Genomic DNA, 23,130 nt, shown 5'->3' with positions numbered 1-23,130 from the left:
CATGGCAGACTCTGTTCTGGCAACCAGCAAACCGTGAGACCTCCATCTGCCCGGAGAGGGCTGGTAAACGGTGTAACCAAGGGAGAGAGATTTGCAGAAAGTGTTTACCTGGGAGCCTGGCCCCCACAAGTGCTCACTAAAGGGAGCCTCTGTCCAGGAAATCTGAGCCCCAGTTGGTTAATTATCTTCAGACAGAAAACAAGGCTGACTTCCCCAGACAGCAAGGTGGTGGTGGTGGTGGTAGGGAACAGACGACCCAAGCAGACGGTTACAGTTCAGCTAAAGCAAGAGCTGATCTTTAATCTTTTATGGATGTGCGTAATACATTAACTATTATAGCTATCCCCTCGAGGCAGCTTAACCCCTGGTCAACCTGAAGCTGGGGTGAGTTGGCTGGTGGAAGGGAACAGGTAAATAGGGCAATTACCCTGAGGCAGCAGACTTTCAAAGTAACCCCCACCCCAGATTAAATGGTTCCTGCTGTTTGTCACCCAGGGGGTGGTGCCGGAAGATAAACTCTAGAGTCAGCACCCAGGGAGGAGCATTAGACACCAAAGGACCTGGTATGTTTTCTTCTGTCCTCCCAAACCAAACTCCTCTAAACCAAGGACTGTGTCATTTTTTTTTTTTTTTTGGACTGGTGTTTCCTGTTGGTGATTACCATTAAAAAACAATCTGAAACAAAACAAAACAAAACAAAAAAAACCAAGCTGCAGTTATAATAATAGGAGACAAACAAACAAAGCCAGTGAGAAGGTACCATGCACTAAGACTCTGTGTCTTTGAGGAAGGTGACTCTGTAAGGTTCAACTCCTTTTCTCAGCACTCATGTGTTTGAAACTGTGTTTGCTAAGTTTCACTTATAATGAACACATGGACACATGAACCTAGGGGCGTTTCTCTGGCTTATTCTTGTTTTGTTTTGTTTTTTTTTTTTTTTTAGCGGGGCCAGGGAGACTGGACAAGGACTTCTGTAGTTCAGGATGGTTTTGAACTCAATACATAGCCAAGGGTGACCTTGAACTCCTGATCCTCTTGCTGGGACCAAAGGCATGTGCCACCACACACTGTTAGCCTGTGGTTTTTCTTTCTTTCTTTTTTTTTTTTTTTTTTTTTGGTTCTTTTTTTCGGAGCTGGGGACCGAACCCAGGGCCTTGCGCTTCCTAGGTAAGCGCTTAGCCTGTGGTTTTCTATCTGCAAGGCATCTCCTTTATTACCAAACTACCACCCAGCCCATTATTGACTTAAGACAGGATCTCCTTACGTGACCTTGAACTGGCAATTCTCCTGTCTCCCAAATTTTGGGATTACAGGTACAAATCATCAAACTCATAAACTGTGGTCTTATTTTTTTTAATTTAATTTAATTTGTTATTGGTGTGTGTGTGAGGTGTGTGTGTGTGTGTGTGAGAGGGAGAGAGAGATGTATGTGTGTGTGTCTGTGTGTCTCTGTGTGATGTGTGTGTATGTATGTGTGTGTGTGTGTATGGGAGAGGGAGAGAGATGTATGTGTGTGTGTCTGTGTGTCTCTGTGTGATGTGTGTGTGTGTATGTGTGTGATGTGTGTGTGATGTGTGTGTGTGATGTGTGTGTGATGTGTGTGTGTGAGGGAGAGAGAGATGTATGTGTGTGATGTGTGATGTGTGTGTGTGTTTGTGTGTGTGTGTATGGGAGAGGGAGAGAGATGTATGTGTGTGTGTCTGTATGTCTGTGTGTGTGTGTGAGAGAGAAAGGGAGAGAGAGAGATGTATGTGTATGTGTGATGTGTGTGTGTGATGTGTGTGTGTGATGTGTGTGTGTATGTGAGAGAGAGAGAGAGATGTATGTGTGTGTATATCACAGGCCAACGTTTGAGAGCTAAACTGTCTTTCCCCATTGTGCGATCTGGGATCAAACTCAGGCCATCAGACTACCCTTTTTGCCTGCTGAACCATCTGGCTAGCCTCTTACTGGTTAGTTTTGAAGTGGAGTACTGTTATGTTACTAGCTGATCTCCATCTGCTGATATTCAGTGATCCTCCTGCCTCAGTTTCCTAAGAGCTGGCATCACAGGTATACTCCATTATATCTGACTTGGATTACTAATGAAAACAGGTGGCCAGAGAAGGTACAGCTAAAAAAAAAACTGGAGTATTTGAGAGACTTCGGACATAGTAAAGCCCTCTTGTCTTAGGGTTTTACTGCTGTGAACAGACACCATGACCAAGGCAAGTCTTATGAAGGACAGCATTTAACTGGGGCTGGCTTACAGGCTCAGTCCAGTATCATCAAGGCAAGAAGGAACATGGCAGCATCCAGACAGACATGGTGCAGGAGGAGCTGAAAGTTCTACATCTTCGTCTGAAGGCTGCTACCAGAAGACTGACTTCCAGGCAGCTAGGATGAGGGTCTTAAAGCCCACACCCGCAAATGACACACCCACTCCAACAGGGTCTAACCTTCTCATAGTGCCACTCCCTGAGCCGAGCATATATAAACCATCACACACACTGCTGGCATGAAGATCTGAGATCTCCAGAACCCACAGGAGTAAGAGGAGCATGGTAGCCGGCTTGTAGTCATCCCTGTGCAGGGGAGGCTGAGACAGTAGAAATCTGGGTCTTGCTGGTCAGTCGCCAGTCTAACCTACTTGGTGAGCTCTGGGACAAATGAAAGAGTCTGTCTCAAAAAAAAAAAAAAAAACAAAACAAAACAAACAAACAAACAAACAAAAAAGAACAAAACCAAAAACCCAAGGTGAAGAGCTCTTGAGCAACAGTAGTTACAGTTGACCTCTGACCTCTACAGGTATTCTAGCAATCCCTCACACACACCCATTTACACACATGCATACACACACACACACACACACATGCATGCATGTTTTTAAAAAACACTTATATGGAGAGAGAAGGCAAGAGAATGAGTCCCACAGTTCAGTGGCAGGATAAAGGTTTCTGGAAGGCTGGACATTGGCAGACCGAAGCTGTGCGCTAGTTAGATCAGTGAGCACTGCAATGCTGGAGTGAGCGGCGCAGGTGGCGATGGTTGGCTGTACCTGGTCAGAGAGGTGAAGGGACATGGGCAGATCATCTCAGCATTTAATGGCCTTGATTTTACTCTCACAGAGATAGGAAATGACTTGGTATCCCAGAGAACTGAATTTAGATAATAGCTCAGACGTTTAGTAGCAGTGTGGCCCTGGCAATTCTCTCTCTCTCTCTCTCTCTCTCTCTCTCTCTCTCTCTCTCTCTCTCTCTCATCCTAGGATTGCAAGTGTACACTGCCCCAGTTCCTGTTCCTCTTTCCAATTTTCACCTTATTTAAGCTTTAATAGAGACCTAAAGACCTAGTTGTCTCAATTGCCCACATAAATCACTGGACATATTGGACATTCTATTCTGAACTTAGCATCTCTATGGGTAGGAGAAGCAGGCCACCGCCAATCAAGACCACCCAGAGCACTTCATTTGCTCAATCTTGTAGGAGAAAAAAAAGTAGTACTTTGGCCTCAGCTACTCCAGGCAAAAATCTGGACACTTCTGACTCTGTCGTCTCTCCCTCCATTGGCTAGTCATAAACTTCTTCTGGCTCCTTTCCTCCTCCTCCTCCTCCTCCTCCCCCCCCTCCTCCTCCTCCTCCTCCTCCTCCTCCCCCCTCCTCTTCTTCCTCCTCCCTCCTCTTCTTCCTCCTCCCTCCTCTTCTTCCTCCTCCCTCCTCTTCCTCCTCCTCCTCTTCTTCCTCCTCCTCCTCCCCCCTCACTCTTCCTCCTCCTCCTCCCCCCCTCTCACTCTCCTCCGCCTCCTTTAGGACAGAGTCTCAGGGAGGAGCTATAGTTTAGTGGTAAAGTACTTGCCTCAAATGCATGATGTCCTAGGTTCTGTCTCTATTATGTCAAAAAAATATCCCCAAAGAGACTGGTTCTTGTGTATGCTTCAAATTCATCTGAAGTCCTAATCTTACTGCCTCCACCGCCTGCATCCTGGGATTACAGGTGAGCATCTTTCTCTCTCTGGATTCAACTGAGGACTCCATATACACAAGGCGAGGACTGTACCCATCGACCTACACTACCGTTTCATTGTGGTCTTTAATTCGGGTTGGAGGATAGAGTCTTACCTAATGTAATCCATGCTAAGTCTGCCTTTGTCTCCTGAGTGCTGGAATTAAAAGCATGTGCCACGATGACCTGCTTATGATGCCTTTTTAATTTCATTTATTGTTTATTCTTCTGTGGAGGGCACACATGTGCCAGGGTATACATATGGAGGTCTCATTCCAACATTTGGATCCCTGATAGACAAGACAACTTATCAGGCTTGGTGGCAGACATTTTTTTTACCCACTATGGCATAGTGCCAGCCTTTTATTGTTTTGCTTTAACTAGCATGTATTAATTACACATAATCATGGGTTTCATATGACATTTTCATACGCGTACAGAATATATATTGGTCATAGCCATGCATACCCCACTAATCTCTCTAGCCCCTTCCCAATCGCACTGGTTCCTCCCACTCCTTCCTGACTAGCCCCCCTTTCTACTTCTACTTTGGTTTCCCCAATGAGTTTCATTGGGCTCGCTTACGGGAGCACGTGCACTTTATTGGTAGCTTGAAGCACTGATGAAATTGTCTCTCCTTCCCCTATTAAACATTAATGGCCTGGAAGTCTTCAGGGAGGGGTGGGGCCTCACGAACCTCTCCCTCCTCTCTGACAGGATGGGCCCAATCTCAAGCAGATCTAGTATAGGTAAGCACAACTTTATGAGTTAAAAATAGCCATGACCACACACACACCATGCCCGGAAGTCAGCATTTGACAGCAGCGGCACCACCCCTTCCTTAGACCTCCTCCTCTGTGATGCCCTCGGAGCTGTGAAGTGGTATAGAGGTCTCATTCGTGGCTGAGCATCCAGCAGTCTCGTACTCTCATCCCTCCGACCAACTGGTTAGGAGTCTCCCCAGTGAGCCCTGCCCGTTGCAAAAAAGAAGCTTCTCTGAAGAAAGCGGCTAGCAGTATTAACCGATACCTATAAACGTAGCTATTCTGAAGGCAGTTTGAGTGGCACCTCATGTCCTTCAGCAAAACAACAGCAGTGTCTTCTACTAGTACCCGTGACCTCACAAGCCTCGGGCTTTTGACTAGGTTTACAGTACCAGATGGGAATTCCTCCTGTGGTGCAGGCCTCAAATCCAACCAAAAAGTCTTACTCTGTATCCAACGCGTCAGTATGCACTGGTAGTCTTGCTTGTCTAGTCTGTAGTGTTGCACGTTAGTTCATAGTGCTCTTCCTCCCCCTTCCCGTGGTGTGCGTGTGTGTGTGTGTGTGTGTGTGTGTGTGTGTGTGTGTGTGTGTTTGGAGACAGAGTCTCATTGTGTCATCCTGGCTGGCCTGAACTCACTAATGAAGCCCGCACTAGCCTGGACCTCACAGAAATCCATCTGCCATTGCCTCCTGTGCATCACCAGGACTGACTCTCCCTGTTGTTTCACGTCATCAGCTAAATGAATAGGGGTGGTGGCTCACACTCGCACTGGTCCCGAGCCCTGAGTCCCAGGAAAGCTTGGGGCTACCGTGTGAGCTACTCTCTCACAATTTTTTTTTTTGGTTCTTTTTTTCAGAGCTGGGGACCGAACCCAGGGCCTTGTGCTTCCTAGGCAAGCGCTCTACCACTGAAATAAATCCCCAACCCCTCTCACAATTTTTTCATTAACCTTTTAAAACATTGCATTACCGACGTTACTGAGGGACTGAGCCTCGGGCCCAAACCCCTGTACCACTGAACAAATATTGCCCTGCCTTTTTCTTAATCTTAAACACTCAATTTCTTGATGTCGTCTGAATGTCCATGAGTAGAAAGTAAGATGTATTGGAGATCAAGCTGTCAAGGCCATGGGAGGTGGGTGACAGAAAGGAGCAAAATGGGAGAAAGGTAAGCCATTTTATGTGACAGCAGGGTGGAGCCCTGAGCTCATACAAGCTGTCCAGAGTGACTTGGAACTAGGTGCTTTTGCCTGAGGTAGACGGCCTTTGCGGAAATGTTATGGGGTGAGGGGTTCTGGAGGATTAAGGGTGCCTCACTCTATGTCCGTTATGTGTTTGGCACATGTACAGAGTTCAAGAAGAACTTGTTGAATTTAGAGTCTCTATCTAGCCATCCATTTATCCATCCAGCTACGTATCTCTCTACCTACCTACCTATCTACCTACCAATCAATCAATCAACCTTCTATCTAATTATCTACCAATCAATCTATCAATCAACCTTCTATCTATGTATCGATCTATCTATCTACCTACTACCTATCTATCTAATGTATATGTGTGCCTAAATGTATGTACACCGTATATGTCCTGTATAGATGCCCATGGATGCCACATGAGGGTGTCGGTTCCCATGGAACTAGAGTTACAGGTAGTTGTGAGACACCTGATATGGGTGTTAGGGACTGAACCCAAGTCCTCTGAGGAACAGCAAGTGCTCTTAACTGCTGAGCCATCTCCCCGGCCCCCTAGTTATTTTATATTTTGTGTTACGAGTGTTTTGCAAGGGTGTATGTATGTGTACCACAGGGATGCAGTGAGTGATGTGGTCAGAAGAGGTAACAGATCTCCTGGAAGGGGAATTATAAATGATTGTTAGCCACCATGTAGGGATTGGGGACCTCTGCAAGAGCAGCAAGGGCTCTTAACTGCTCAGCCATCTCTCTAGCCCTAATTAATTAATTTTTGGAAAAAAACCCTCAAAATATTGTTTAAGTGTTGAATGGCTCTGCTGGAGAGATCCTTACCGCAGCCTCCTGAGGTTCTCAGATTCGGACTGTGCCTGGTCCCACGTATTTAAAGTTGTGGGTATGCATGGAAAATCGAACGAGTTTGCTGTTGTTCTGTATTAAACTTATGGCCTTGCACATACCAGGCAAGGCTCTAGCACTGAGCTGTTTCTCCAGACCCTTGAAAGCACACAAGAAAATATTGTTCCTGCTGGGGTCTATAAATACACAACGCTGTGCTTAGCGTTTCCGATTTGAAACATACTTCCCTTCTTTTTTTAAATTTAATTTAATTTTTAACTTACTTTACATCCCGCTCACTGCCAGCCCCCACCCCACCCCCCTGCCCTTCTGATCTTTTTCACTGCGACTCTTTCCCTCCTCGCTCCCCCCAGTGGCTGAGTTCAAAATTTAAATATTGTATCCAATCAGTTTCAAGAGATCTGATCAAAACATCCAGGTCGCCGAAGCTGAAAAAAAAACAAACAAAAAAATCAAAAACCGTTTCCTAGAGCTGTCCTATGACGTAAAGGCCTACAGTAACCTTCCAGTGTACCACTCTAGACTAGGACCCCAACACCGCAGCGGACCCGCACTCTGCGCGTGCGCTCTTGCACACCGGTGCCAGAAGGCGGGCGCCTTCCTTGCCCTCTCGGCACCCTTACTTTTCGGGGCGGTAGCGAAGAAGTTTCCTGTCCGTCAGCTTCCTACCGGAAGTGCTGAAGGGAATGTTTGGCGGTTTCTCTGGATCTGTGCAGGAGGGATTTGGGGGTGCGGATTGCGGGTGTGCACGCGTGGATTTAAGTCCAGCTTTGCATGGATCTGTAGCGCGAACGGAGACGTGTTGCTAGTGTAAGTGCACACGTGTCCCGGATCCCCGAGTGGGAGGACCGGTGCAGTCACTTTAACTTCATGTTTCCCGCCTGGCTCGTTTGTAAAGGCGTTTTCAAAAAGGCAGAACCAGTTCTAGTCTGATCCCGGCGTGTGCTCTCACTGAGTCTCCATGGCCTCTGCATAGAACGAAGGGTAGACAAGGTTCTTAGGTCTTTTGGTTTTTTTGAGACAGTCTCACTGTGATGCCCTAGTTAGCCGGGATTTGCTATATAGACCAGTCTAGCCCGAAGCCGCAGTTGTCTTCCTAACTCTGTCCCCGAGTGTTGAGATTACAGATGTTCCCCTAACACGACCGGCTTTTATTTCTTTATGTTTGGAAAGGAGGCCTCTCAGCGTAGACCAAAGTGACGTCACCTTTTTTGAATATGTATGTCGGTTCTTTCATTTGAGCCGCATGGGGGTGGGGGAGGGTCTGTGTGGTTATATGCCCCGGGGTTATTTTAAAGGAGCAAGAGGTTGCATAGCTGCCTCAAGGTGACATAGAAAAACTTTTAGAAGGTTCAGAACTTGAGACTAGATGGTCATTCTGGATCACCAGGGCCAGACCTCTCTTGTTTCTGCGTCACCCGTTCTTGGAACCGGCTGTATAAGCAGATATTCAAAGTTATGAATGAATGAGCTTTGGTTTCAAGGCCAGTGCCACAGAAAACAGTGGATGGACAAATGTGACTCTTCCAGGTGTATCCCGTGCTTCCCCGGTTGGAAGATCTGTTTGCAGTTCTGTCGTCTTGAACCTAATTAGAGGCATCATGGAGGCACCTCCAGTCACCATGATGCCAGTCACTGGGGGCACCATTAACATGATGGAGTACCTCCTGCAGGGTAAGTCAGCCACGGAGCATGCATTACCAAGTTTTCGTTCCTTTTCTTGTTAAAGCAAGTCAAGATGACTTACATAAAGGCAACTGCACGGTTCCTGTCACCCAGTAATTGCGTTTAGAAGAGGTTGGGTGGGAAGATGGCTCAGTGGCCAGAAACTCATTCTGTAGACCAGTCAGGCCTCAAGTGCCTGTGATCACAGGTGTGCTACACTTGTTTACTCTCTCTCATTCATTCCCTCCCTCCCCCTTCCTCTCCCCTCCCCTCCCCTCCCACCTCCCACCTCCCTTCTCTCCTCTTCTTTCTCTCTCTCTCTCTCTCTCTCTCTCTCTCTCTCTCACACACACACACACACACACACACACACACTCTCACTTTGTTTCTCTAAGCAGGGTTTTCTTCGTGTAACCCTCACTGTAGTAGAACTTGCTCTGTAGACCAGGCTGGCCTGGAACTCAGAACTACGAGGTCCACCTGCTCTGTCTCCCAGGTGCTGGCATCACAGGTGTGGGCCACCAGCACCTGGCTTTCATTTATTCTCTTTCATCTTGAAAAAGTAAAACTCAGGGCGAGGAGAGACCCTTACAGAAGTCCTTGGTTCAATTCCCAGCACCCTCACGGCAGCTCACAACTGTGTGTAACTCCAGCTGCAGAGGAGTTGATGTGATGCCCTATTCTGGTCTCCATGGATTCAGGCACACAGGTGGTTTACAGATAAACTGGAAGACAAAACACTTCCACACGTGAAATTTAAAAAAGAAATAATAAAATTAAAAAAAAAATTAAAACTCATACTGAGTCTCCCTCTCTCCCAGCTCTTTTATTTATTTTTTTCTTTTTTTTTTCTGCTCTTTTATTTTTTTTAAGATTTATTTATTTATTTTATGTATATAAGCACACTGTAGCTGTCTTCAGACACACCAGAAGAGGGCATCGGATCCCATTACAGATGGTTGTGAGCCACCATGTGGTTACTGGGATTTGAACTCAGGACCTCTGGAAGGGCAGTCAGTGCTTTTAACCACTGAGCCATCTCTCCAGCTCCTCTCCTAGCTCTTAACAGTTACCTTTCCACTGTATTTCCTTCCTTGGCAACTTAGATGCCCCACATGAGTGAGGTCCCTGGTTTTGTGACTGACTTATTTCTCATAGCATTATGTCCTTGATAACCTATGACACGATTTAGGTTGTTTTTGTTGTTTGGAAACAGGAGTATCACGTAGCCCAGGCCAACTTATTTTTTTTTTTTCAAATATAATTAAGATTTTTCTTTTAGGATTTTAAATCTTTTTTTTTTTAAGATTTATTTATTTTATGTATACACTGTCGCTGTCTTCAGACACATCGGATCCCATTACAGATGGTTGTGAGCCACCATGCGGTTGCTGGGATTTGAACTCAGGACCTCTGGAAGAGCAGTCAGCACCCTTAACCGCTGAGCCATCTCTCCAGCCCTAGGATTTTAAATTTGTATGAGTCTTTGTGAGTCAGAGGTCAGACAAGTGTGTCCAGTTCCCTGGAAAGGAATTGTGGGTGATTGTGAGCCACGGTTTGGGTGCTGGTGGAAACTGAGCCCAGGTCCAGTGCTCTTAGCTACTGAGCCACCTCCCCGACCCCTGGACTGACTGGCTCTAACATCCCTCTAACTGGCTGGATGGCCATGGACAGTTGGGACCTTCTGCCCTTCCGTCCTGAGTCTAACTGCATACATGTACTGTGCATGCTGACTGGACTGTCTCTGAGATCTAGCCTTGTTATTTCGCTTTTCATTCATTTCCGTATGGGCCTCAGTAAGTTCCTGCTTTTTGTTGCTCAATGGCCTCCAATATAAATGTATATATGAGGGTACCGAGGATTGAACTCAGGTCTTCAGGCTTGGCAGCAAGCACCTGTACCCACTGAGCCATCTTATTGGCCCCTCTTAAATGTTCCAGATTAAACATTTAAATTTTGGCCTTGAGCAATTGGCCTGTATCTTTATTTTCGGAGCCTCAGTCCTTTTTTATTTTTTTTAAAGATTTAAAATACCATTTTAAATTCTGTGCGAATGTGTTTCAGGGGACAGTATGTACATGTGAGGCTGGAAGTGTTGGGATCCTTGGAGTTGAGTTACTGGCAGTCAGGAGCCACTTGATGTGGGTGGGACTGAACCCAGGTGCAAGAGCAGGACAAACTCTGCACCTCCGAGCCGTTTTCCCAGCCCGAGTCTCCTGAGTGCCCTCATGCCTGGCTCAGTAGAACAACGCTGCTTTGCTGGTGTTAATCTTTTTTTTTTTCTAGTACTAGGAATCGAACCCAGAGCCTTGCGCATTAGTCCTTGGCCACTAAGCTCCATCCCTCAGCTGTGGTCCTTGGCGCCGTGATCATACCCAAGGCCTTGCATTCGGAACCCAGGGCCTCCCACAGGTGTACACCCAGCCATAATGGTTTATTTCTAGCCAACGAAATTCTTCCATTTGTGGAATTACAAATTCAGGTTTTCCTTTTGACTTAATGATCCTTCAGAACACAGCTGGGTGTGGTGATGCGTGTCTTCCCCCCCCCCCCCCCCCCCCCGCCCGCCCGCCCCTTTATCCCTTTAAGACAGGCAGGTCTGGAGCTACAGCCTGATCCACTGACAGAGAAAGATGGGGCCTGGCTTTGAAAACTCCCATTGACACACTTCCTCCTACAAGGACATAATTCCTAACCCTTCCCTAAACGATACCAGGTAAGAGACGAGACACTCAAGTACGGGAGCCTGTGTGGGCCATTCCCAAGCACATCATCACCAGGTATTTGCTACTAAGCCTGACCACCTGTGTTGGACCTGTGGACCCCACAGGAGGAGGAGACTCAGTTCTAGCAGTTCATCCTCCAGCCAGCATTCCCGTGCCACTGTATTCTCGTGTTTGCCAAGACGTGAAAGGCTAAATGTAAGGAAGGTTTGAATAAACAGATAACTAGAATCCCGTGGGTTGTTCTTATGAAAGATCGCATAGGACTATTTATTTGTCGACTGTGTTTATTTTTGCTAGTTTCATGACTCGAAATGAAATGGAAGCCTGGACTCATTGTGCCTTTGCCTCCTCAGGGAGTGTTTTAGACCACAGTTTGGAAAGTCTGATCCATCGCCTCCGTGGTTTGTGTGACAACATGGAGCCTGAGACTTTTCTCGATCACGAGATGGTCTTCCTGCTTAAGGGCCAGCAGGCCAGCCCGTTCGTCCTAAGGGCCCGGCGCTCCATGGATAGGGCAGGGGCGCCCTGGCATCTGCGTTACCTGGGACAGCCCGAAATGGGAGACAAGAACCGCCATGCCCTGGTGCGCAACTGCGTGGACATCGCCACGTCTGAGAACCTCACGGACTTCCTGATGGAAATGGGCTTCCGCATGGACCATGAGTTCGTCGCCAAAGGACACCTGTTCCGGAAGGGCATCATGAAGATTGTGGTGTACAAGATTTTCCGAATCCTGGTCCCAGGGAACACAGACAGCACTGAGGCCCTGTCGCTCTCTTATCTTGTGGAATTAAGTGTTGTCGCACCAGCTGGGCAGGACATGGTCTCTGATGACATGAGGAACTTTGCAGAGCAGCTCAAACCTCTGGTTCACCTAGAAAAAATAGACCCTAAAAGGCTGATGTGAGGAAGAAAGTCTGTCGGCCTTTGAGACCTGTCCTCACGTGGGAGGTGAGAGATCCCACAAGTACCCTAGGTACTGATGCCAGCCAGGCCACTTCCTTCTGGAAGATGGATGGTGAGAATTTGGTTCCTTTGAACTGTTTCCTTCACCTGGTAATTCCTTCCTTCCTTCCTTCCTCCCTTCCTTCCTTCCTTCCTTCCTTCCTTCCTTCCTTTTTTCCTTCCTTTCTTTCCTTTCTTTGTTGTCTGTCTGTCTTCCTTTCTTTTTTCAACAGGGTTTTACCATGTAGCCCTGGCTCCCCTGGAACTCACTACATAAACTAGCTAGCCTGGAACTCAGAGGTCCCTGTCCTGTCCGCCTAGGTGCCTGTGTTAAGGGTCCTTATTGAACCCGACTGTTCATCTTCTTGACAGTCTTTTCCAATGAAAGACCCAGTATAATATGGAGAATTGTTCAAGTCTTCCCTCCACCCAAAAAGAGGGAACTGGAATACATTAGCTTTTTAGAGGGAAAAGTCAAAAAACAACTGATAATTGTTTTTCTTTTGTTTTTTAAGAAAAGTATTTTCTCATTCCTTTATTTATTTGTTGTTTTCTTCATATTTTTTAATTGTGTTGTTTTGCCATTACTATTCAAGGTTCATAATGGTGGTGTGAGCTGGCATTGTGGGGCAATAAAGACTGAAAAGACACAGCTGTGATTCTGATTCTTACTCAGCTCCTTACTATTTTACTTAGGTATTTGCTATTACTGTGTTACTGTCTTGTGGGATGATGTCACAGGTGAGGCAGGCACAAGATAGAAGGAGGCCTGTCATTGGATGAGAAGGAAGGATGGGCGGGAGAAAAAGTTTGAAGGAAGAGGAGGGGACAGAAATGGAAGAGACCGGAGGGACAAGGAGAGAACCGTGGCAGGACAATATGGCGGGTGACGTTAAGATTCCACGCTGCACCTTCACAGGTTGTTACAAATGTTCTTAAGGGATGGATGTGCACTGGGCTTTGTATGTTTAGGTGGGCAATTATATCTTATCAATTGGGCCAAAGGTTATTGTGTTGTGTGTTCTTTCATGTAGCAATTTAAGTGTAAGAAAATGTGCAGCGGCTGGTCTGGGCCGCCACAGAGTTGGGATGTGTGTTTCTGGCATGGAAACCTGCCTTGGGAACTAGATAGGTAGAGAGATCGCTGCCAGGCTCAGAGAGAGGCCTTCGGCAGTGTGATATGGGATGGAGCAGAGCGGGTGAGATGCTTTGCTGACTGAGAATTAAGATATCCAGCAGATATCTTGGGGCACTGCAGTGCCAGACCTAGCGGGGATAAAAGACAACCATACTTTTTTATTTTTTATATTTTTACACCAACAGTGTCTTACTATTATTGTTATTGTATATGACGTGTGTGGGCCTCTCCAGGACCCTCACGGGAGAAAAAGAACTGACTCCTGCATGTTGTTGTCCTCTTCCTCCACAGGATAGGTTGACTCCTGCACCCACACATGTGCACACCCACAGGCAAATGCAGTAAAAAAATATTTCAGTTGCTAGTGGTGGAGAGAGGGCTGCTCTTGCAGAGACGACCCAGGCTTAATTCCAGCACCTACTTGGTTGCTAACAACCTTCTGTAATTCCAGTTCTAGGTGATCTGATGCTCTATTTTGAACTACACAGGCGTCAGACTCACACTTAATACACTGACATGTTCAGGCAAGGAAAGGGGCAGGTGCGGGTGATGCGTCCCATTAAAGTTTGTCTTAGCACTCAGTAGGTGGAGGCGGGCAGATCTGTGGTCAGCCAGTTCTACACAGAGAAGGTCTTATTTAGAGGAGAAAAACAAAAAGCTCACAGTCCTACATTTGAAAAGTCAGTTATTTTTCTCTTTTTCATTTTTTTTTTCCGGTCAGGAAGACTTTCAGTCCTATTTCTTTTTAATTCTACATTTTTTTAGGAGTCTTACCCAGGATGCTACAAACAACCCTAGTGAAATTCACTGTTGGCTTGTCTACCTAACGTTGTTTTAGATTATGTTTATTTCTTTAGGTCTCACACGTGTGCACACCGAGGAAGGCAGAGGCCAGCTTCCAGCAGTTCTCCACTTTCACCACACGGGGCCTGAGTGTGGAGTGCAGGCTGTGAGGCTTGGCAGAGAACACATTTATTCACTTTTCCTTTCCAGAAGAGTTCTCTCACAGCCCCTTGGTTCTCTTCCCCCTCAGCCCCGCTCAGCCTCCCCGCAGCAGCAGCAGCAGCAGCAGCAGCAGCAGCAGCAGCAGCAGCAGCAGCAGCAGCAGCAGCAGCAGCAGCAGCAGCAGCAGCGTTACAAAGCCATACACCAGCCGGTGCCTGGGACCTGAACTCAGAGTTTCTGCACTTGCTCAGCAATGCTTTACCCTCTGAGCTACGGCCCCAGGCCCTTGCAATTATTCTTTGTAGAGGTGTTTTAACCTTTCATGGAAGTAGTATATTTGAGCCATCCTGTTGTCAAAGGCGTCAGGAAGGCTGAGACAGGAGGATCACAAACTCAAGGTCAAGGTGAGCTACATAATCAAGATCCTGTCTCAAACCACCTCAAACCATAGGCACGCTCATGCACAGGAAAAGTACATTTTTCGTTGATGGAACATTTTTTTTTTCTTTTTTCTTTTTTTCGGAGCTGGGGACCGAACTCAGGGCCTTGCGCTTGCTAGGCAAGCGCTCTACCACTGAGCTAAATCCCCAACCCCGGAACATTTTTAAAACCAATAAAATACCAGAGATGGTTCTTTCGTTGCTACACCCGCAGCAGTCATAACAGGCGTAGCCATGGAGATCTGCAAACCACTGCCTGTAACCTGTGGTCGTAGGTTTTTGGAACTTAAAAAAAATTTTTTTTCCCTGGGTTCGGTCCCCAGCTCCAAAAAAAAAAGAACAAAAAAAAAAAAAATTTTTTTTTCCTCAGGCAAGCATGGTGGCACATACTTTTAATCCCAGCACTCGGGAGTCAAAGAAAAACGGGTCACTAAGTTCAAGGCCAGCCTGGTCTATAAAGCAAGTTTCAGGACAGCCAGGGCTACCAAGAAACCCTGTCACAAAAAAAAAAAAAAAAAAAAAAAAGTTTTTCCTGAGTGATCATGTGGAGTCTACTAACTCTCCAAGCTCCTTTGTGGAGTTTCTGTCTAATGTTTTACCGCTGTCCTAAGGGCTTTATGAATATTAAAATAGACTCATTTGGGGGATAGCACAGAACTCGCCTTGCATGCACGAGCTGCTGGACTACAAACAGAAAAGAACCCGTTTGAAGGGTGCCAAAAGCTGCATGTGGCTGGCGATGCTTACCTGCCAGCCCCGTGCTTGAGAAGGGAAGGCAAGAGGATCCGGGATTCAGGGACGTTTTCTCAATTATAGACCAGTGTAGGCCACCGAGCCTTGTACTCCTTATTTGAGCTCTTGTCACTCTTGGAAGTTCCTTCTCACTATTCCTTCTGTCTTTGCTCTGTTAATGTGTATGTGCACATTTATATTATACATACACACGCACGCACGTAATCTGTTAAAAGGTTATATATGTTCATTAGCAGGGTGTATAGCCTGGTATTAAATGCTGATAATCAAAATTTATTTCATGATTTCTTTCTTTTTGTTTGCTGGTTTGTTTGATTGTTTTGAGACTCATTGTGTGACCCTGATTGGCCCGAAACTTTTTGTATACCAGACTGGCCTTGAACTCGCATAGATCCAGCTTGCCTCTGCCTCCTAAGTGCTTAGGTTAAATACCTGTGCCAACATGCCTGGCCATCACTCACTTTGGATTTTAGTTTGTCATTCAAAGTATTATAAGGGGGGGGGGGGTTGAGGTTGGGGATTTAGCTCAGTGGTAGAGCGCTTGCCTAGCAAGCGCAAGGCCCTGGGTTCGGTCCCCAGCTCCGAAATAAAGAAAAAAGAAAAAGAAAAAAAAAGAGGGGAGGATTCTGGCCCAGGACAGGCTGCTTGACTGCACGCACAAGGTCTCAGGTTCCATAACTAACGCCACTCAAACACAAAAACTTCTGCAAACTATCAAGCAAGGCTCAGTTTGTTCTCATTTGTGCCAGCTACCAGAGAAGCTGAAGTCTGGGGATCACTTGAGTCCAGGAACTTAAGATCCAGTTGGACGATATAGCACACACCTCTAATACCGGCATCAGGAGACAGAAGCAGACAGATGCAGTGAGTTTGAGGCCAGCCTGCTCTACAGAGTGAGTTCCAGGACAGCCAGAACTACAATGAGAAACTGTCTAAAAAAAGTTTTTAAGGGGCTGGGGATTTAGCTCAGTGGTAGAGCGCTTACCTAGGAAGCGCAAGGCCCTGGGTTCGGTCCCCAGCTCCGAAAAAAAAAGAACCAAAAAAAAAAAAAAAGTTTTTAAAAGAACCCCAAGGGTTGGGGATTTAGCTCAGTGGTAGAGCGCTTGCCTAGCAAGCGCAAGGCCCTGGGTTCGGTCCCCAACTCCGGAAAAAAAAGAAAGAAAAAAAACCCCCAAAAATGTGTGTGTGTGTGTGTGTGCGCGCGCGCGCATGTGTGCATATGAAGTTGTCTGTGTATACATATATACATATTACATGACTATGTATATATACATATATATGTATATATGTGTGTATATATGATTATATATGTATATACATATGTATGTATGTGTGTATATATGTATACACACACACACACACACATATATATATATATATATATATATATATATATATATATATATATATATATTCTGTTCCAAGGAAACAAAAAGATGGGAGACAAGGGAAGGGAAGAGGAAGCAGAGACAGAAGCCAGTGGGGTGGAAAAGGGAAAGGCAAGATGGCTCAGCCAGTAAACAGACACCTGCTGCTAAGCTGAGGAGCTGACTTGATACTTGGGACACACAGGGTGGAAAGAGAGCATTGATTCCCAAAGACTGTCCTCTGACCTCCACCCACGCCCTAGCATGCAGACATGCATGGGATAAACACTAAATGTAAAAGCGACAGAGAGACTTCTAACCAGATAGGTGGCACTTCTCCAGTTCCGGCTGCACAGAGGCTGAGGCAGGATTGCAGATTTGAGACCAATCTGGAACACATAAGAAGTATTCCTTGGCCAAGCACGGTGGCACATGGCTTTAGTCCCAGGGCTCAGGAAGCAGAGGCAGGCAGATCTTTGAGTTCAAGGCCAGCCTGGTCCCTAGTGCAAGTCAAAGGACAGCCAGGGCTACCCAGAAAAACCTTGTCTCGATAACAAGAAAGAGGAGAAGGAGGAGGAAGAAGAAGAGAAAGAGGGAAGAATAGGAGGGGGAGGAGGGGGAGAAAGAGAAGAGAAGGAGGAGGAGGAAGAAGAGGAGGAGGAGAAAGAGGAGGAGGGGGGAGGGGGAGAAAGAGAAGAAGAGGAGGAGGAGAAGGGGGAAGAGGAGGAGGAGGAGGAAGAAGAGGAGGAAGAGAAGGAGGAGGAGGAAGAGGTGGCATTCTTTTATGATCTTTACTTCCGTTTTTCCCTCTCAGTTCCTACAGTGAGGGGCTGTAACCTGGGGGTGGGAAGATGAAATAAGCCTTTTATTCCCCAGATTGTTTTTTGGCCATGGCATTTATCTCAGCAACAAAGAAACTAGGACACCCGTCACAATGTGTTAGTGCAATCGTTCAGATGCTGCTCCTTACCGTGTGGCCTCCCCTCCATCTAATCTCTGCTGTGTATTCTGTGCCGACAAAGCCTTCCTTTTCAGCCCAGCCTAGCCTTGGAGCCGAGGCAGACCTTCCGCCTTGACCTCCAGAGGGCTGGGGTTACAGGCATGAGCTACTACTATTCTTGGTTCTAAATTATACTTTTATTCTCTCCCACATATAACCACAAGATCAAATTTATTTTTGCTTATTTCTGCTTTTATTCTGAGATATCTTCTCATGAACCGAAACCTGGCTTCATCCTTTTGAGGTAGTGAGGCTGACCTTGAACTCACAGAAATCGACTTGCTTCCACCTCTGGAGTGCTGGGTTTAAAGGTGGGCGTCACCACGCCCAGCCTTATCTTATCTTCTTAAATTACATTGTGTGTGTGTGTGTGTGTGTCTGTGAGAGAGAGAGAGAGAGAGAGAGAGAGAGAGAGAGAGTGTGTGTGTGTGTGTGTGTGTGTGAGAGAGAGAGAGAGAGAGAGAGAGAGAGAGAGAGAGCGAGCACACATGCATCCGTGCACACAAACGCAGCTACAAACACATCCTCACATGTATGCCTTGGCTTGAATGTGGAGAGAAAGGACAGCCTGTGGGAGTGTATTCTTCCCTTCCGCTGTGTGGGTCTGGATTGGTGGTACCCACAAAGCTAGCCTCACAGCCATCTTGCCTTTTCTTATAATAACTTTATGATTTTAACTTTCTTTTTTTTTTTTTTGGTTCTTTTTTTTCGGAGCTGGGGACCGAACCCAGGGCCTTGTGCTTCCTAGGTAAGCGCTCTACCACTGAGCTAAATCCCCAGCCCCGATTTTAACTTTCAAGTAGGGCGATCCACCTTCCTTCTGCCGGTGTTGAATTAGTTTCTATCACCACCTGGGACAAATCCCTCCTGGGCTCTGTGGCGTGCCACCCTTATCACACATTAACCACGTAAACTTCCCACGCACACTGTCTTAAGCCATCTCTACCCCATTGGTCTTTTCTTTGTTGCCTGCCAGCAGCTGCCTGAGCTGTGTTTTTATTGGCTTTGTGGTAGGTCCAGTTCTACCAGTAGGGCAGGTACCCTACTTTGCTTTTCCCCTCAAAATAGAGTTAGTTTTCAAAGGCCACAGCCTCGCACACCCAGAGCCCCAGCACTTGGGAGGGGCAAGCTACATAGAGAAGAGAATGGGAGGCTAGGAATTTATATAGAAAAATCCTCTTTTTTCCCTCCTTCATGAATAACTGTTATGGGAATCCCCACCTTGCTCTAATGAAATGTGAGATTTTAAAGGGAGGAGTTTTGTTGTTTTGTTTCATTTCTGCTGAACCTCATGCGTGTGCAAGAAGAACCTTTGCTCCCTGGACGGTTATTAGGCAAATAATGAATTCTTTTTTTGTACGTGTGTGGTCTTTCAAGACAGGGTTTCTCTGTATATCCCTGGCTGTCCTGGTGGTACAGTCTTTATTTTTGTGAGCCACCATGTGGTTGCTGGGATTTGAACTCAGGACCTCTGGAAAAGCAGTCAATGCTCTTAACCACTGAGCCATCTCTCCAGCAATGCCCCCCCTTTAATCTCTCTCTCTCTCTCTCTCTCTCTCTCTCTCTCTCTCTCTCTCTCTCTCTCTCTCTCTTCAGTGTAACCATGCCTGCTGTCCTGGACTTGCTTTATAGACAAGGCTAGACTCGAACTCACAGAGATCCACACGCCTCTGCCTACCCAGTGCTGGGATCAAAGGCATACGCCACCTCGCCAGGCTTGGAACAGATCTTAAACCTCTTTGTAGGAAAAGACTGCTCATTCCTCTAATGTAGTTGCAGTCATAGTGTCACTCTAGGCCTAGAACTCTCTAGCCCCAGCTGGTCTTGAACTCATGACAGTATGTATGCCTGTCTCAGCCTCCACAGTGTAAGGTCACTCCCAAGAGGTAGGTTATTTGCCGAGCATGTTAAAATCCTAAGGCTTGATACTTAGGACCACAAGAGAGAGAGAGAGAGAAAAAAGAGTTTTGCTTTTGTTCATGACAGGGCCTCATACAGTTTACCTTGATCTTAAACTTGCCTATGTCGCCAAGGCTGGCCTTAACTCCTAAGTCTCATGCTGGAGATATGGCTCTCCATGGCAAAGTCTGACATTTTGACCTCTAACTTTTTAAAAAGTTAAGTTTGTGTGTGTGTGTGTGTGTGTGTGCGTGTGCGTGTGTGTGTGTTTGTGTGTGTGTGTGTGTTTTGTTATAGGATGTCCCACAGCACAAGCCGGCCTTGAACTCAAGAATGACTTTGGTCTTCTGACTTCCCATGCCTGGTCAATGTGGCGCTGAGGTCAAAGCAAGCCCTCTACCAACTGAGCTACATCCTTAGCCTTGACCTCTGTCTGACCTCTGACCTTTGACAGCAACTAAGTGGCACCACGCGTTTCAGGTTTCACCATGTTCCTTGTACTGTCATCTACATGTGTGTACTTTGGCATCTAGTGCTAACCCTTTCTAGCTGTTTGCATGTCGGGCAAGTGATTTAAGCTTTCACGAAGTCTTATTTCCTCATGCATGTAACTACAGTCCCACTTCACAGAAGTGAGTCGAACGAGCTAAATTACCAGTGTGCATAAATGCATAAAACCTAGTACATTGTTGCCATGTAGTTGCATATGTCATATTATTTTTGTACTTTTTTGTGTGCATATGTATGGGCATGCGTGTGTGTGTGTCCAAGAGGACTCAGGAGCCATCCACCTTTTTTTTTTTTTTTTTTAAGATTTATTCATTTATTATATATAAGTACACTGTAGCTGTCTTCAGATACACCAGAAGAGGGCATCGGGTCTCTTTACAGATGGTTGTGAGTCACCATGTGGTTGCTGGGAATTGAACTCAGGACCTCTGGAAGAGCAGTCGGTGCCCTTAACCGCTGAGCCATCTCTCCAGCCCCGCCATCCACCTTTCTTAGGGACAGGGTTGCTTGCCAAACCTGGTGTTTGCCAGTTAGGCTAGATTGGTGGCCAGCAAGCCCCAAGGAGCTCATCTCGTTCTCTCAGCACTGGGACTGTAAGCCTGGGCCCTCGTGTCCTAATTCTCTGTGGGCTGTGAGGCTTGAACAGCGCCCGTGCTTGTACAACCTGCACTTTACCAACCAGGCCTCCCCCCGGACCCTATTTCTGTAGTATTGACAAACTCGCGTGCTTCCCATGGGGAAGTATAGATTTGCAGGAGAATCTAATGGTACCAACCACAGACTTGGAAGTTTGAGATCAAATTCAAACTTCACCTCAGGGCCATGATGAAGTTCATTGTTGAGCACAGCTTTGCTTGTCCAGCGTGCAGGGTCTGGTATGTAGCACCAAAGAGAACGTAAGTATCCAGGAGCAAATTGCCACTATAAGAGTGTTCTTCAAGGGGCTGGGGATTTAGCTCAGTGGTAGAGCACTTACTTAGGAAGCGCAAGGCCCTGGGTTCGGTCCCCAGCTCCGAAAAAAAGAACCAAAAAAAAAAAAAAAAAAAAAAAGAGTGTTCTTCAAGCAGGCTGAAGCACTTTACCTCAGTTTCTGTCCCACCTCACCCCCATTTGTGATGCTAGAGATGGGACCCCGGGCCCACTGCTCTATGAACCTTTTCTTATGCGGGCTATACCAGAGATTAGCCAAGATAATTATAAACATTTAACATTCGTGTGTTTTAGTCAGGGTGTGTATTCCCGCACAAAACATCATGACCAAGAAGCAAGCTGGGGAGGAAAGGGTTTATTCAGCTTACACTTCCACATTGCTGTTCATCACCAAAGGAAGTCAGGACTGGAACTCACACAGGGCAGGAACCAGGAGGCAGGAGCTGATGCAGAGACCATAGAAGGGTTCTGCTTACTGGTTTGCTTCCCCTCGCTTGCTCAGCTTGCTTTCTTATAGAAACTAGGACTACCAGCCCAGGGCTGGGTCCTCCCCTCTTGCTCACTAATTGAGAAAATGCCTTACAGCTGGATCTCATGGAGGCATTTCCTCAAGGGAGGCATCTTTCTCTGTGATGATCCATCATTAAGTTGACACACAAAACCAGCCAGTACAACCTGGAGATATAGAGGTGTGTGTGTGTGTGTGTGTGTGTGTGTGTGTGTGTGTGTGTATGGATAAATATGTATGTATATATACACACACACTATATATATATATATATATATATATAGAGAGAGAGAGAGAGAGGGGGGGGGGGTTGTGGGGATAGAATGGCTCATCAGATAATTGCCACCAAGCCTGATGACCGTGAGTTCAGTCCCTGGGACCCGCATGGTAGGAGAAAACCTATTCCACGAAGTTGTCCTCTGACCTCCACTCGCACACTGTGGCATGTGTACACATACCCACCACACCCCGAAATTACTCAGCCAGACTGGGGACATAGCTGGATTAGCAGAGCCCTTGTGTAGCATGCAGGAAGCCCTGTATTTGGTCCTCACCTTATGCCTATGATTCCAGCACGTGAGAGAGGATGGACAGAGAGGAGCAGCAGCCCAAGGGTGTTCTTAGCTACACAGGGAGTTGAAGGTCAGCCTAAGTTGCACGAAGACCTGTCTCAAAAAGAAAAAAAGAGGGCTGGAGAGATGGCTCAGTGGTTAAGAGCACTGACTGCTCTTCCACAGGTCATGAGTTCAAATCCCTGCAACCACATGGTGGCTCACAACCGTCTGTAATGGGATCTGATGCCCTTCTCTTGTTGCGGTAAATATTTTAAAATGGTTCCCTTTTGATCTGCTCTAGCACCAGTAGCACCGCATGGCCCTGTGGGTTATCTTTTTTTTTTTCTTTTTTCTTTTTTTCGGAGCTGGGGACCGAACCCAGGGCCTTGTGCTTCCTAGGCAAGTGCTCTACCACTGAGCTAAATCCCCAACCCCCCTGTGGGTGGGGGTATCTTTATCTCAGTGGCTCCACACTGCCCCCAAGTACTCTCAGACCCAGGTGACCCACGAGTTGTTCCAGCAAGGACAGCTACCATGAACTTGCTCACATACACAAAAGAAAGAAATAAATATTTTTTTTTAAAGATAAGAAATTACTCAGCCTTTAGTGCTCCGACGTATTTTTTTAAAATATTTCATTTTCAAGTTATTTATTTATTTACTTATTTGCTATGTGTGTGTCTCAAGTGCCCTCAGAGACCGGAAGAGGAGGCTGGACCCTGTGGTACCAGAGTTACAGGTGGTTGAGTCGTCCAATATGGGGGCTGGGAACTGAACTCAGGTCCTGTGAAAGAGCCACAATCAGTCTTAACCACTGAGCCGTCTCTCCAGCCCCCCTTTCCTAGTGTTTTGTTTTCCTCTGTGAGACAAAGTCTCACACATGATGTAGTTTCAGCTGGCCTAGAACTGGCTATGTGGGTCAGGGTGGCTGCAGACAGAGATCTTCCAGTCT

The 23,130-nt window shown here is 46.5% G+C and overlaps 1 protein-coding gene across 5 annotated transcripts; it reads left to right on the top strand.

The window, feature by feature from the left end:
- Positions 1 to 7,458: 7,458 nt before the first annotated feature.
- Positions 7,459 to 12,786, top strand: Med18 (mediator complex subunit 18). 5 transcript variants are annotated; one of them, NM_001115037.1, is made up of 3 exons: positions 7,459 to 7,608; positions 8,329 to 8,472; positions 11,543 to 12,784. In NM_001115037.1, the coding sequence occupies exons 2-3, from the start codon at positions 8,400 to 8,402 to the stop codon at positions 12,094 to 12,096; spliced, it is 627 nt and encodes a 208-aa protein (NP_001108509.1). In that variant the 5' UTR covers positions 7,459 to 7,608; positions 8,329 to 8,399; the 3' UTR covers positions 12,097 to 12,784. The 5 variants fall into 5 exon arrangements, with proteins under 5 accessions (NP_001108509.1, XP_063144488.1, XP_038966706.1 ...); XM_063288418.1 differs by lacking the exon at positions 7,459 to 7,608 and adding an exon at positions 11,057 to 11,179 and having other exon boundaries at positions 8,334 to 8,472; positions 11,543 to 12,786; XM_039110781.2 differs by lacking the exon at positions 7,459 to 7,608 and adding an exon at positions 11,053 to 11,179 and having other exon boundaries at positions 8,347 to 8,472; positions 11,543 to 12,786.
- Positions 12,787 to 23,130: the final 10,344 nt, after the last annotated feature.

This window comes from Rattus norvegicus, chromosome 5, assembly GCF_036323735.1.
Source record: "Rattus norvegicus strain BN/NHsdMcwi chromosome 5, GRCr8, whole genome shotgun sequence".
NCBI lineage: Eukaryota > Metazoa > Chordata > Mammalia > Rodentia > Muridae > Rattus > Rattus norvegicus.
This window is presented reverse-complemented; position numbering and strand designations above follow the sequence as displayed.

Excerpts from the sequence above, each read along its gene's own strand:
- Med18 (NM_001115037.1), top strand. The coding sequence starts at position 8,400 with ATGGAGGCACCTCCAGTCACCATGATGCCAGTCACTGGGGGCACCATT. Across the intron at positions 8,473-11,542 it reads GATGGAGTACCTCCTGCAGG|GGAGTGTTTTAGACCACAGT; the intron begins GTAAGTCAGCCA and ends TTGCCTCCTCAG.